The sequence below is a fragment of the Crassostrea angulata genome, chromosome 8, assembly GCF_025612915.1.
Source record: "Crassostrea angulata isolate pt1a10 chromosome 8, ASM2561291v2, whole genome shotgun sequence".
Taxonomy (NCBI): Eukaryota; Metazoa; Mollusca; class Bivalvia; order Ostreida; family Ostreidae; genus Magallana; species Magallana angulata.
In genome coordinates, this window is record NC_069118.1 from 26,586,016 (window position 1) to 26,602,615 (window position 16,600).

The window sequence follows — 16,600 nt, forward strand, 5'->3', positions numbered from 1 at the left end:
AGCCCTCTACATCCTTAATGGGGATAGACATTGGTGCCTTGATTAATGGAATCGATAAAATTATCAATGCAAACATTTTCTCTTCTACAATCCTAAAAAAAATATGTCTCATTTTCTAGATTTATTGCGTCAAAGTTTAAGTACTTTGGCCTCTACAAATCCCTAATTACGTAATAAATGGGTGTGGCAATGTTTTTTTCTAATAGATATTTTTGAGATACAAATGATTGATTATTCTAGGGGCCAGCCCTCTAGATCCTTAATTGGGACAGACATTGGTGTTTTGATAAGTGGAATCGAATAAAATTATTAATGCAAACATTTTCTCTTCTATGATGTCTTACAAAATATTTCTACTTCTCTTGATATATTGCATCAAAGTTTAAGTACTTTGACCCCTACAAGTCCCTAATTACGTAATAAATGGGTGTGGCAATGATTTTTTCTAATAGATATTGGTGCGATCCACAACTTTGCTTCTATAATGCAAAACAAAATCTTTATCGTTTTCAAGGTATGTCTAATAGAGTTTACGAGTATCTTTGCCCTTAATTTAAGGGGCCACCCCTTTTTCTTGAGTTCATTCGAATGATCTCACGAATACTTACATTTTTTGTTCTTACACCTATCTAGAATTGTTGTTGAATTTTGAGATACAAAGGATTGAATATTTTAGGGGCCAACCCTCTAGATCCTTAATGGGGACAGACTTTCGTGTTTTGATTAATGGAATCGATTAGAGTCATCAATGCAAACATTTTCTCTTCTACAATGCTCAACAAAATATGTCTCCTTTTCAAGATATATTGCGTCAAAGTTTAAGTACTTTGGCCCCTAAAAATTCCTAATTACGTCATCAATGGGTGTGGCAATAATTTTTTCTGATAGATATTGTTACGATCAACAACTTTGCTTCCATAATGCATTACAAAATCTTTATCGTTTTTAAGGTATGTGTAATAGAGTTTACGAGTGTCTTGGCCCCTAATTAAAGGGGCCAGCCCCTTTTTCTTGAGTTCATTTAATTGGTCTTACGAATACTTACATTTTTTGTTCTTACACCTATCTAGAATTGTTGTTCATTTTTGAAATACAAATGATTGAATATTTTAGGGGCCAACCCTCTAGATCCTTAATGGGGACAGACTTTCGTGTTTTGATTAATGGAATCGATTAGAGTCATCAATGCAAACATTTTCTTTTCTACAATGCTCAACAAAATATGTCTCCTTTTCAAGATATATTGCGTCAAAGTTTAAGTACTTTGGCCCCTAAAAAATCCTAATTACGTCATCAATGGGTGTGGCAATAATTTTTTCTGATAGATTTGTTACGATCAACAACTTTGCTTCCATAATGCATTACAAAATCTTTATCGTTTTTAAGGTATGTCTAATAGAGTTTACGACTGTCTTGGCCCCTAATTTAAAGGGCCAGCCCCTTTTTCTTGAGTTCATTCGAATGATCTCACGAATACTTACATTTTTTGTTCTTACACCTATCTAGAATTGTTGTTCATTTTTGAGATACAAATGATTGAATATTTTAGGGGCCAACCCTTTAGATCCTTAATGGGGACAGACTTTCGTGTTTTGATTAATGGAATCGATTAGAGTCATCTATGCAAACATTTTCTCTTCTACAATGCTTAACAAAATATGTACTCTTTTCTAGATATGTTGCGTCAAAGTTTAAGTACTTTGGCCTCTAAAAATCTCTTTATTACGTAATAAATTGGCGTGGCAATGATTTTTTCTGATAGATATTGTTACGATCAACAACTTTGCTTCCATAATGCATTACAACATTTTTATCGTTTTTCAGTTATTTGTAATAGAGTTTACAAGTGTCTTGGCCCCTAAAAAAGGGGCCAGCCCCTTTTACTTGATTTTGTTGGAAAGAACTTATGATAATCTACCACTTTTGTTATATATGTCTTAACAAAATATCAACTGATAAAAAAATACAGATTAAAACGTATGAAAATTTTGAACAATATTTGTACCCAATTTCGTGCCCAAGCGAGCTTCAAGAAATGGCGCCACTGGCGTAAAACAAAATAATAGTGCACAACTTCAAACTACAGACTACATATTCTGAAAATTTCATAGTCATGTTTCTTAGAGTTTCTGAGATCAGCTCTTCACAAAATAGGTCGTAAAAATATACAAAATGGCCGATAAATAGGTACCGGAAGTGACGATAACAAAAATTCAAAAACATATTAAATTCAGATTACATCGCATCATCTGTGAAAAAATGGTTGAAAACGGTCCCATAGTTTTCGAGAAACCGCGTGCACAAAATTTGGGGAAAAAAAATAATAACTAGATACGACCTCGTTACGAGTAACGAGTAGGTCTTCCGTCCGATTTTTTTTAAAATTTTAAATGCTACCAGGAAATATCGATACAATTTCAAAATTAACACACCCGTTAATTTTTAGATAATGAATAAAAATCCCTAATTACGTAAAACATGGACCTGACGATGACTTTTTTCAAACCGATAATGAAGTGTTCAATAACTTTGATTCTATAATGCATAACAAAATATTTATCGTTTTCAAGTTATTCGTAATAGACTTTACGAGTCTTTTGGCCCCTAATTAAAGTGGTCAGCCCCTTTTCCTTGATTATATTGGAAAGAACTTCTGATTTTCTACCACTTTTGTAATACACTATTTAACAAATTATCAACTGATAAAAAAATACAAATCAAAACGTATGAAAATTTTGAATGAAAATTCGGACCCAACTTTCTTGCCGAGGCGAGCTCAAAGAAATGGCGCCACTGGCGTAAAACAATATAATAGTGGACAACTTCAAACTATAGACTACCTATCCTGAAAATTTCGTATTCATATCTCTAACAGTTTCTGAGATCTGCTCTGCACAAAATAGGTCGTAAAAAAAAATAGAAAATCCGCCGTAACTTGGTACCGGAAGTGACGATACCAAAATTTCAAAAAGCGTCTAGAATTATGACCTCTGGCAATCATCTCTGAAAAATGGTGAAAATCGGATGAACAGTTCCTGAGAAATCGCGTGCACAAAATTTGTGGAAAAAAATAATAAGAAGAAACAGTACGAAAACAATAAGGTCTTCCGTTGGAAACGGAAGACCTTAAAAAGAAACAGTACGAAAACATTTAGGTCTTCCGTTGGAAACGGAAGACCTTAAAAAACAGTACGAAAACAAAAATGTCTTCCGTTGGAAACGGAAGACCTTAATAAGAAACAGTACGAAAACAATAAGGTCTTCCGTTAAAAACGGAAGACCTTAATAAGAAACAGTACGAAAACAATATAGTCTTCCGTTTCCAACGGAAGACCTTAATAAAAAAACAATACGAGAACAATAAGGTCTTCTGTTGGAAACGGAAGATCCTAATAATAGGGAAAAAGAAACCGAAGAATTACAAAAAGGTCGTCCTTTGTAAAAGTAAGACCTTAACTAGACATATGAAACAACAACCATGCAAAACTTCAATCTTTCCTCTTCCAACCGTAGAAAATTGAGCGCAATATCTTTTATAGTTTAAGAGAACGTCCGCAAACAAAATACCCATATTAAAATTGAAAAAAATATCAATATCTCAAAAACGGCTATGATGTCATCAATGTAAAAAATTTGCTATCAAGTTCACACCGAAAAATATCATTTTGAAAAATTTGATGAGGATAGACCGAGCCGTTTTCGAACAATCGCGTGCACAAAAAAACGGAAGAAAAAAAAATAATAATACAGAAAGAGAAACCGAAGAATAACAATAAGGTCTTCCGTTGGAAAAAAAAAACCTTAATAAAAATAATTACTATAGGAAAAGTGAATAAGAAAACAAAAGAATACTACAGGGGTCTTCCGCTGAAAACAGAAGACCCTAATAATAGAGAAAATGAAACCGAACGTAAACAATAAGGTCTTCCGTTGGAAACGAAAGACCTTAATAATAATAATTGGGAAAGAGAAATCAAACGAAAACAATAAGGTCTTCCGTTGGAAACGAAAGACCTCAATATGGAAAAAGAAACTGTAGATTAACAAGAGAGTCTTGAATATCCTTACTAGATTGTGCTTGGTGCGAGCAACGAGGGGGTCTTACCTCCATTTTTTTAATATATGAGATAAAACCCATCATTTTAAGAATAGATCATAAATATAAGCAAAACATTTGTAACAAAAAGAAACTTATTGGCACTCGGGGCTTGAACCCAGGTCACTTGGGCACATGTCCACGACTCTAATGACTTAGCTACTCGGACCCTCGCGCTCTATTTTTTTCTTGTTTTTTTATAAACGTCGCGGAAATTGACTTCAAAAAATCGTTTAACGACGAAAACTTCCGACCGGTGGTAAATTTAAAAAAAACTGTCACGGCGGTAAACACTACAGATAAGGAGGCATCAGTCCTGAAAATTTGAAAAAAAATCGAGCAAGTCATCTCTGAGAAATCGCCTACACAAAATGTGTAAGGAAAAAAAAAGAATTAAAAAACAAAAATTGAAAAAGAAACAATAGAATGATAAAAAGGTCTTCCGCTGAAGACGGAATACCAAAATAAAAAAAAGATACCGTAGAATAACAATCGGAAACGGAAGACCCTAATAATAATAATAATAATAGAAAGAAACAGAAGAAAAACAAGAGGGTCTTCTGTCTGATAAAGAAGACCCTAATAATAACGAAAAAAGAAACCAAAGAATAAAAAGAGGGTCTTCCGTTGAAAAACTAGACACGATGTCGTTGTGAGCAACAAGTTGGTCTTCCGTCCGATTTTAGAGTAAATCAAATAAATCCTTCACTTTTACGACAAAATTGGTAATCTATACAAAAAATTTGAAAAATTAATGTCTGCACTCGGGGCTTGAGCCTGGGTCGCCTGGGCACATGTCCACGGCTCTGTCGACTGAGCTATTCTGACTCTCGCTCCAAGGATAATATGGAATAAGCTATATTTCTTTAAGTAAATCATGATTTTTAAATAGTACTGGATATTGTGTAATTTAGGGGCACACACTTGGTATAGGTATTACTGTCTTATGAAAGTATCTGATTTCAAATGTGCGACCACCTTGAATTTGTTATGATTGTTTACTCTTTTTTTACTTCGCTACGTCATCATGGATTTCTAATATACATGTAGCTAGCTTGTTGTCTATCAGTTAAAAAAAATTACCTGTTCCACAACGTATATTCCATATTGTAGTTGCTGCCTCATGAGAAATGGATGCATATGGTTAAGGAAAATTCTTAGATGACTTTCCCTGTCGCGGAAGGGAATGAGTACGGCTACATTCTGTCGAGATTTACAATTCTTAGGTTTATATTGGCCGTTTTGTATCAGACTATAATTCCTTTCCATATCTTCCAAAGTTGGTGGTGTTTTGTTGACCTTTCTATTTCCAACTGTTGCAGAGATAATGTCACATTTAATAACATATTAGCGTAAACTATGTTATTAAATGAAATTAAATGTATAGAAAAAAATGTTATGGAACGAGAAAAATTCCATTCGATAGATTGAGAATAGCATTACTCATACCTAGACCATTAGGAATAAGTGGACAAAGCGGTTTACTTTTCTCGGCGTTCTCCTTTTCTGGAACAAAATAGCCTAATGATAAAAATATAAAATTGATAGATTGATTTGTATTACTCATCATCATATCCGTTTGCGTTGGTCATGTAACAAAGGAAACTAAAATATTTCTATTCCTGACTCTTCAGGCATTTATGAACAAATATTCGGCACGTCACGTAGTAATGTCTAAATTTTAAGCAAATGGAAGTAAAAGTATCGGTAAGTTAAAGTCACTGAGCCAAAAAAGGAAATGAAATTTCTAGATATTACTTAAATTATATTAGATATTCCCACTAATAAAGATACATTTTTTAATCTTTTTTGCACTAAATGCCATATAGTTTTGGTTTAAACAATTTAATTAACTGGTATTCTTGTCTATTCACCTCATTTTAATTCTGATTTAAAGTTTTTAGAATATTAATAATTTGAATTTTCCCTAGATGCTTTCGACAACATGTTCATAAGGGAGCAATATACCTTTAACTTCAATTTCACTGTTCATTTACTCGTTTTCCATTCTATTTTTTATATGGTCCCATGAAAGTGGAGGGGGGGGGCATGTCTATTCAATTTTGTGTATGTTATTTTAAGAAAAATCTTTGCTGCACAGAAAAGTGGGGATTGCATCTGGACATGAATCAAAGTGTTGAATTTTACAGTTTATGCAAGTCTAGTTTCCAATGCTTACTGAGAGAAAAGTGAAAGTTAAAAATTTGCATTACAAAATAATAAAAAACAACATTTTTCATGTTCTTCATTTTGCATATCATAAACTGGTTTCTTATTCAATATCGTATGGTTTTAACATTAATTGTTTAAGTTAATCCATTTTCTCAAATCGTGTAAATTTTTCTCAACCCTTGCACGCAGAGGTTAATGTCTACGAAAGCCCATTGAGCTCATTTTCGTAGGTAACAAAAATATTCTTTTCGCGAATAAACGCGTTACTTTCGCAAATAAACGCGAAACTTACGCGATAAAACCCAAAACTTTTGCGAATTAACGTGAAACTATTGCGAATAAACGTGAATAAACGCTTTTCTTTCGCGAATAAACGCATAACTTGTGCAAATGAACGCATGTTTTTCGCAAATAAACGCGTTACTTTTGCGAATAAACGCGAAACTTACGCAATATAACCCGAAACTTTTACGAACTAACGCGAAACTTTCGCAAATAAACGCGTTTCTTCGCGAAACTAACGCGTTTTGTCGCGTATTTTCGCGTTTATTCACGACAGTTTCGTATTATTTCGCGAAAGTTACACATTTATATTCTAAAGTTACGCGTTATATCGCGACAGTTTCGCGTTTTTTCGTGAAAAAAATATTTTTTTACCTATGAAAATGAGCTCAATGGGCTCTCGTAAATGTCCTCTATAGTCTGTACATAGATATTTCTGCAGTTAATTTGGACGATTTTTAAATTCTCTTACCTGAAAAAGAATTCCAATTGAAATCGATGAAAGAAAAAAATATCAAAGATATCTTCATTGACACCTAGTCATTTTTTACTAAAAAATAATCCCAGGAGCGAAAGCAGATTTCATACAAAGATTTATAATGGAAAATGTGACATTTTTTCTTTATTTGGAAGACACTCGGAATATCTCGCACAACTTTGCAGTATTATACATGTAATACGGGTACTATCATTTCTTTTGCAATGCAAAAATCTCTTCTAGCAGTACATTCAAGCATGACCAACTATGTGTAGAGAGGTCGTTTCAAAGAAGATATCTTGTGATTTCATACTATTTAATGAACATCGTTTAAGAACTGAAGTATTATCGAATAATTTAAGAAAATGTGTGGCAAAATATTTTGGAACAGACTATATTTTTTTTGCGTGGACCCTGAGGTCCACGCAGAAAATATATAAGCGAGGTTAAACCGGATGCTATGGGGAAAATTCAGCCGTCGCATGAGCTAGCCTGGTTCCTGTGCGTAATGGGTAGCTCAGGGAACCAGGTTAGCACACGTTTATCTGAATCGGGATCGGGATATATTGTGAAATAAGTTAATGTTATGCCGAAACTACAACATGCATCATATAGCATAATTTGCAATGTTTTGTTGTTTTCCTAATTCACATGCATGTAGCTTAACTTTACTTTTATAGTAGGCGAGGCTAGAGAACTTCCCGATTAAATTGTTTAATCATTTAAGTATGATTGAATAATTATGTCACTGTATAAAAGTTTAAATCTCAAGAAAATGCATTAAAATATGAAATTTTTAATTTACACAAAGCTGTCACTGCATAGTTAACAAAGTAGTGCGAATCGTAATGTGTGCGCAAATAGTAGAATTCACCGAATGCCTGATACTATACATGCAAATTTCATTCATAGATAGATCATAATTATTTGAGAAGTATGAACCCTTTAAATTCTGAGATAACAAGTCAGGGCTATACATACAAGTGTACGTAATACAACGTACAAATTTAGTGGTTAAAAGCAGAGGGCTAGAGTCGGTGGAATCTCTGATTATCTTAAGGCTTTCACGTTTTCGTTGGAAACACATGCAAATGGTCCACGTATTGTAGTCCTTTTTTAAAAGACAGCAACTTGTTTTTAAATATCTGAGATTATTTTGACATCTTTTTTTGCTCTGTGACTTTAACGTACATGTACCGCCAACTTAACGTTGTTATGCCAAACATTTTCTTCTAGACGTTATTATTATGCGTAGCAGATCAGTAGTTTGTACATAACTGCATGACGATCCAGGAATGGCGTAAAAGTTTGCTCTGAATAAAAGCGTATTGTACTTTCATATAAACATTAAACCTAGATCAGCAGCAGCATCAAGAATGCCTTGTCCAAGTTTTAGTCTACTTCTTTTCGATTCCATCATTTCCATCATTTCTGAAAAAATATCATAATGAATTAAAAATGTGACAGTCTGATATTTATGTACTTCTAAGAAAGTTTTATATTTTCATTAATCAAATGTGTTCTATCCTTTCTCGAGAATGCGTGGACCGATTTTAAAACATTTTATATTTTGCATTCTTTAAAGTGTCTCTTTAGAAAAATGACAAAAATGTAAGAACTAGAAGATTAATTGTTCTTGAACAATTAGACTTTTTAACTAATTATTTTTTATGTTTGTTTCAATATAATTAATAAATCATTTTATCTGTGCTACTTTATGAAAAAAGGTACACATTTTGTTGGACCTTTGACCTTTATGTCATATTGACTGGTAAAGGTCAACATTTCAATTCAAAGTGGCTTTATGGCCCTACGATGGATCTTCAACATATATTAAAGGCTGCTGATACATGTAACCATGCAAACGCAGGTTTTCAGTGAAATTTGAGGGAAAAGGATAGAGAGAAAAGAAATTGCAAATTTAATTCCTATAAAATCGGGAAATAAATATTTGTCGTTATTAATGCTCTTGTGTTCATCAGATATATCCAAGTTATGGAATAAAACGAAAACAAGACACAGACATACAGCACAAGCTTTTATTTACATTCGACAGACAGGACATGATGAAATTTCTAATGCAAGAATTAAAGTTGTCGGCCATTAGCCGTGAAGTTTTCTAGTTAGACATTTTTAAATCTGTTTTCAAGTTGAGCTGACAGAAAATATAGGTTTCGAAGTACGTTTCTTCCATCTTTTAATTTGGTTGGTCTAAGGAATCGGGAATAGGAATTTTTTTCTGTACTGAAGGCCACAGAACGGCATTGGAGACTCAAAAGCCGTAAACTTGATATCTTTGTTAAAAAGTCGTTTTTAGTTTTGATCTTTGGTGCAATGCTGCAGAAGAGTGAAAGATAAAGTTCAGCATCTTCAATTTGTTAAAAAAAAGGTCCAATTACATGTAAACTGGAAGTAGGCAACAGGATAGAGGTAACCCCCGACCGAAATAACGGGGGACGTTCGGATACACGAATGGCACTGCGAATAAAGACTTTATACCATTATTGAAATTTTAAAAATTCTATCTTTGATAATTTTTTGAGAAAATAGTGAACAAGTAAAACCATCAAATCTTTAATATCTCAGGACTATAGGGAAGACAAAAAAAAGAAAACCCGCTATTTTTTTCTTTCGCAAATGTTGTCCTTTGGAAGATCCAACTACTGAGCCAGAAAAGTGCTGACGATTCCACTCTGTACTGATAAACTTAGACAATCACTGACAATGTACTGACATTAATGATAAACGTAAATGAATCTAGAGATGTACTGACAAGGGCTGAAAAGCTGATCCTATTAATTTTGCTCTTACTAAGTTGGAAAAATGTACCTTAGCTAAATTTCTCCAACATTTAAATTTTAATCTTAAATGTTTTAAATGAAAAATGATATAGTTAAACAATAGTTTCATCGTGTTACTGGTTTAGTGTTTAGTTTATCTAAATAAATTATAGTTATAATTCTATTTTCAAATTTAAAAGGAAAAAAGGCATTTTAATATTCTATCGATAATTAGCAGGAATTCGCTTAATATGTAAAAAGTCATCTGAAGCAAAGGAATGTAGTTGTTGATTAAATGATCGTCAAAAATGAAATAGATATGTTCATCACAGGATGAAGCTCTGCCATTCAGTCAACTGAATGATAACTGAATGGTCTGGAAAGGTGACTGAATGGCATAGCTATGCCATTCAGTCACCTTTCAATGACTGAATGGCAGAGATTCATCTTGTGGATAGAGGTGGGGTGGGTAAGTTATTATATGTCATGATTGTTTGTTTTGGGTTCGGAACACTCCGGATTTCAATTTTCATATTCTGTGTACATGTAAATTTTTTTTAAATGGAAAGTTAACATAACAATTGTCCCATTATAAGCAATTAATGCTAACCCTAATTTCTTGTTCTTCGGAAGATATTTATTTAGTGCAATCCATCACCCCATGCCATTTACTAACAAGCGAGCGTGTTTCACAGTCAATTAGGCTCTACCATCACCTGTATTTACCTACGGTGATACCAACTGATTGAAAACCACAATCATTTATTCTGACAAACGTTATACCCGAGTAATCTAAATGAAATAATCACTCTTTAAATAAATAGGTTTTGGGACAGTTTGATTTTAAATGTGATGAACACTGCATGTAGACCTTTCTTTTATTTTTAGTGAAATCATTTTGGACGTTTTTTAAAACTGAAATATCTCGCTTGTTTCTTGACATATTGCATTCAAATTTTCAGGATATATTGCAGATTACAATTTTGCTACACCAAATAAAATTCATTGAAATCAACACTTCAGGTACCAAGTTATTCCCCTTTTTTTTTTTAAATATCGGCATTCCTGTGCACACAAAGGCTCTGAAATCGCTCAAAGCATGTGTTACAAAGTCACAAATCTTGAAAATAGATATCCAAAACGTTGTCCTCCGAGTTTTGCTTTTACAATTTCCCTTTAAAGTTTCAAAAAATTAATTTGAATTTTGTGCTTTAAAAAATGCTTATTTTTAGTAGTGTTTTTGTCTCGTAGCACTTTAGTTCAAAATTTTCAGAACAAAATATGTGCAGGACTTTCATTTGACACCATGAAAAAGGGTTGGCTCCTTCAATTAGGGGCCTAGAGCCCTTAAAAGTCTTCGCTTTATAACTCAAAAATGGTTAATATTTTGCTATAGCTCTCGTTAGAAAAGTCGTTTATTATGGTGTTATCGATGTCGTTACAAAATCATTTTGTACCGATTTTGCTTAATATGAGTGTTAAAAGCTTGTCTTGTTAACATGTACCTCTTTTCATTTTCGTGCGTATAACGGATATAAATCAACAGCTGAAATTGTACCAGCATTTTTATACGGGATGTTTTATTTCATTAGAAAAAGTTTCTTAAAAATATACATGTACATGTTTTTCTTACAGTCTTTTTTAGAGGGGGGGTTATCTGTTTAGGTCTTATAGTGGACATCCGTTAAGAAAAACGAGATAGAGAAAACATAAATGCTCGTTTTATTTTGTAGAAAGATACATAGACTGGATTAAAAATAATAACTTCCATGAAATAGATTTAAGTCGTTTTACTGCAGGCATTTAAAATCGACCTAAATTCTTAATTGTGTGCGTCATTACGTACAGTACCGATTAGACCCAATCTAACAGAAAGTAAACCCCAACTAAACCCTGGGTTTACTTTCTGGGTTTACTCTTGGTTTACTAGATTGGACCTAGAGTAAACCCAGAGTAACCCCAAGTAAACCCATAGTGGACACAGAGAGTAAACCTCGATCGGAAGAATACCCTGAAACCAGACGCTACATGTGTATTCGGAATATACAAGGGGCAGGAATTACATGCAGTAGGATGATAAGATAAAATACAGGTCTGTTTCACACTTCAGTGTGTATAGTTAACTCCAAAAGCAATTCTCGAGAAAACCCAAAGTAAACCCCGAGTAAACCCAAAGTAAATCCAGAGTGGACCCAAATTTTCAAAAAGTAAACCCAAAGTAAACCCAGAAAGTAAACCCGGGGTTTAGTTGGGGTTTACTCAGGTGTTAGGTTGGGTCTGATCGGTACTGTAACTCATCCCTCGCCTGCGGCCGAGAAAATCGGTCCCCATGGTCGCGGCCAGACTACCTAGCGGTAAGCGGTTATCTAATACACAAGAGTCGCGTCTGTCATATGTGATTTTATTGAGCCGCAAACACAAGAATCGTTTGAATATTGATAAGTTAACACATTAAAGCTTATTACTCTTCTTAATTTAAATTAAACGATAGGATGTCAATTAAGAAATCGTTCTGTTTATTCACAAAAGCAATACCATTCTCAAACTGAAGCAGTATCAGACATATAGATCAACTTTGGGGTTTAAGGTTACAAAACATAATCTTAATCAGAGTTTAGTCATTATACTGTTAACATTTTAAATCTTCCTGGGTTCTGAGCTCTCTATGTGTATTGTAGCTTTACGTAAGTTATCGCTCGTCCGCGGCCGAGGAGCTCAGTCACAGCTGCACTACCTATAGCGGTCGTCGGTTATCTAATAACAAGATAAACTTGTTTGAGTTAATACACAATAATTGTTTTGATTTGATCCTTTAAAAGTTTGTTCATCTTCAATTATTTAGTTGAACATTAAAATGTAAATTAAGAAGTCGTTCTGAAAAATAATAAAAGCGATATTATTCCAAATCAGAAACATCGTCATACATAAATCAATGGCGGATTTTTAAGTCTAAAATGATATAAAAACTATACTAATAATGTTTTAGATAAACAACAAAAAAACCCAACAAAGATTAACCTTAAAATGATGATCACCCCTCGCACATAGTCGAGGAGATCCCACGCGAGCGGACAAGTGATCGCGGTATCTTCGTGTTCATCTACATGACTGTATTTTATCACACGTGCATGTTTATTGATATTTTGTACGATCACAACTATTTGTTTATTTAAGATTTTGACATGTAAGATCGACTTTTTCTTTTATTTACCCACGAATATTTCCACTAAATACTGCTAAGAGATTTTACAGACATCGTAGTGGAAACTAATTTACGTTTTCTTAGAGTTGTACAAAAATGAGAGAGAGAGAGAGAGAGAGAGAGAGAGAGAGAGAGAGAGAGAGAGAGATCAAAATTAGAAGCATTATTAAGCAGAATTTAGAAAATGAAACCCTCCATGCGTTCAAAGCAGGATAAAATCAAATATCAACTTAACTCATGCCGTAGCTATAGAGGCTGGCACAATAAAAGAATTGTCCGGAATTGAGGGATTCAGTAATTATAGAATGTTCACATGAGTTTTTTTAACACTTTTTCTTTTTAGATTTTAGCGGTTATATAATCACAGTGCAAGGGCTTTATTTTTGTTCAAAATGTGGTGAAAATCAATTTTTGGCGACTCCTTAATATGTGTAACTTTTTCCCCTAAATGTGTGTCACTTTCCCACCCATGTGTTAATTCAATCCGATCCACGTGCGACCGAAAATCTCATGTCGCTTAAGCGCACTCATCTCAGAATATTGCCCAGGGCTGCAGATCATCAATTGTTACATAATTGAGTAACACTTGGGACGGTGCTTTCACTGCAGTGGTCAATTTTTCAACTATAAGTGTCATATTGGATGTCATTTATCGTCACATTAAAGGTGCGATATCGTAATCTGAGAATGTGGCTAATAAATTAACCTGTTGAACACGCTTAACTTCTATAGTTATGAACAGAATAAAATATATATTATCAGAAACATATTTGTAACATAATAAGTGAAGAACTCGATCTCCAATGTTTTGAAACACGTTTCAAACTTCCAAAGACATGCAAACCCTAAAGGAGAGAGAGAGAGAGAGAGAGAGAGAGAGAGAGAGAGAGAGAGAGAGAGAGAGAGAGAGAGAGAGAGAGAGAGAGAGAGAGAGCAATATACATATATTCCCTGGGTTAAGCTTTGTGTAAATGCTATTATAAATGTAAGCTGTTAATTTTAATGATTTTGGCAAAAATATTTTAATTTTGGAATGCATTTTTCAGACATACTTACTAAGATGAACTGACAATTTAACAAATAAAATGATTATTTACTGATAATTATTTGTTCTCTGTTATTATTTTACATCATATTTTACATTATTTTTTTTTCAGAGGGCAATTTTCAAAGGACAGTTCTAAGTATAGAAAAGACAATATTTAACAACAATCTTTCTTTCTTTATTCTTCTTAAACATTTTTATTTAAACATTTAAATCAAAATTCAATTAGTAAGCACGTGCACAAAAACAAACTTTGCCAATTTTTTTTGTTTTACATCAAAAAGATTTTGCATGCTTAAATAAATTAAGAATGTGGCTCTTTTATTTTACTGTGTATATACACATGACCAATGTAGCTGCCTTAAAAGTTAGGGTTTATTGTTTTCTCTAACCTTCCAAATTGCACGGTATTTTGATAAACTTTGAACTCATGAATATTCATTAAATATGTAATTTAACTTAAATAACATCCGATAATGGTAGTTGATTACTTTTTGGATTTAATTTCTTCTTAAAGAAATTTAAATCAAATATCAAACCCCTCACTGTGCAATAATGACCATTATTTACTTATTTTCAATGAAGACATTAAATTACTTAGTGTGTGCTGTAACCACAAAGTGGTGTACGGATCGAGATGTGTTTTCCTACGACCACATGTTGTAAAAAATTATGAAGTTTTATTACTTAACCAACGCACTAATATATCATTTTGTTACACAACGGATAATATATCAATACTTTATTTGCATATAATTTATTATTTTAATTTAAAGAATAGTTAAAGAGTATTTTAATCCCACTTGTTGAAAACGTCTTGAACAAAAAAAATTGCGATGGCGATTTATCGGCTTTTCCCCATCAGACATTAGAACTTATCTGAATGCACAACCTTCCAGTTCCACATTGATTATTTAATCAGCGACAATATCCATGTACATGTATCAATGTAGATGATTAGTAGTGCCACCGTGTTAGACAATGTTGGCATATTTACATGGACTGGTATATGATCAATATTTTATTTTTTTTTTTTTGGGGGGGGGGTTGCATGTGTAACAATTAATTAAAAGAAATCAATTTTACTTTGACAAATTGCTCTAAAGTATCACTTCTGACTGCTGATCCATGTAGTTTCAAATAAAAATGTCACTGCTTAGCTTGTTTACATTGAAATTAAGGAGCCTTAATATTTATTTAGAATTAACTTCAATATAACAGTGTGTCATAATTAGTTATATTACCAGTATATGTAATAATTATGGTCTGGAATAAAAAAGATGATACAATATAGGGTAATTACTGTGAGAATTATCATATCTAATACTGTATGGTTTTGCTGACCTGTCTTAACTATCAACATGATCAGGTTTTTTTAACATGTTTAATTTATTAGAACAATTTTTAAATGAAATTATTTGTCAGGCGCGTTGACTGTCCTTGCAGATAATTAAAACATTTTTCAAAGCAATACAATTATCCTTGTTAGGTAGCATTAAATTTTTAATGGCTACAACTAGATTGTCATCACCTTCATTCAACTCGCATCATGCAATCACCGTACACCTTGCTTTCAACGACAGGGGTCAGTCAATTTAATTCAATTTTTATTAATTTCAGTCAAACTTATCTGGAGTTTACGCGGCTATGCCGATTCAAAGCTTTTATGTAGTGCTTTGTAAAATTTTGCCTTTATTTGTTTACATTGGCCGGAATACATAACCTAGAAAGAAAAAGAGTGATAACTTTGATGTTTCAAAATATGAGGTGCTATGTTTTGTCTTTAACACCTTTATTAGATGATTGCCAGCCTCAAAGACTGCATACTGATCAACTATTACTTGTATTGCTGCATAAAATCTGAGTTCAAGTCTAAATAACTGGTAATTTGATTATTGTATTTACGCCGTAGCTTATACATGTACTTTAGTTGTAGACTCCTATACTATTTGTGTAGAAGAGGTGAAAGAGGGATAAAACCTTAATAGGAAGTAGTGACATCATTACCTTATGTCGTAAGATCATTATGTGCAGTGGTTTATTTATTATATGCTATGAATAAATCTTTATATGATATCATAAACTCATTTCATAAAGAGATAAACTCTTAATGAACTATTGTTCAATCGTTATGTTATGTGGTACACTCTTCATGTGCAGTTGCAAAATTCTTTTATGCAGTGCAACTTCTTGACATTAGGTGATAAGTTCATTATATGCAGTACTAACATCATGTTATGGTGTGTTAAAATCATTATGTACATTTGTATGGTGGTAAAACCTTTATGTATTGTGGTGAAAGCTTTACATGAAATTATATATCCTTTATATGATTTGAACATTTTATTCTATGCAGTTGTTGAATCATTATTTGATGTGGTCAGTTCTTTACATGATGCGATCATTTCATTATATGGAGTGGTGACTTCTTTATATGCAGTTGTAACTCTGTATGATGAGGTTGTAAACTGATTCTCGCTGAAAAGTTTTAATAGAGAAGAGGTCCAGTTTTATTTTGAAAAAGATGGTTCATTGTGACGATGCA

General features: G+C 33.0%; 1 protein-coding gene across 3 annotated transcripts in view; it reads right to left on the reverse strand.

The window, feature by feature from the left end:
* Positions 1 to 16,600, reverse strand: part of LOC128159955 (beta-1,4-galactosyltransferase 4-like) — a 92,842-nt gene that overhangs the window by 66,199 nt on the left and 10,043 nt on the right. For 2 of the 3 annotated variants that reach the window (XM_052823195.1, XM_052823197.1), the window contains exons 2-4: positions 8,382 to 8,459; positions 5,546 to 5,617; positions 5,180 to 5,409 (exon numbers count right to left, since the gene is read on the reverse strand). In XM_052823195.1, the coding sequence (XP_052679155.1) occupies positions 5,180 to 5,409; positions 5,546 to 5,617; positions 8,382 to 8,459 (380 nt within the window). The remainder of the gene's footprint in view (positions 1 to 5,179; positions 5,410 to 5,545; positions 5,618 to 8,381; positions 8,460 to 16,600) is intronic. The other variant, XM_052823196.1, reaches the window with a different exon arrangement.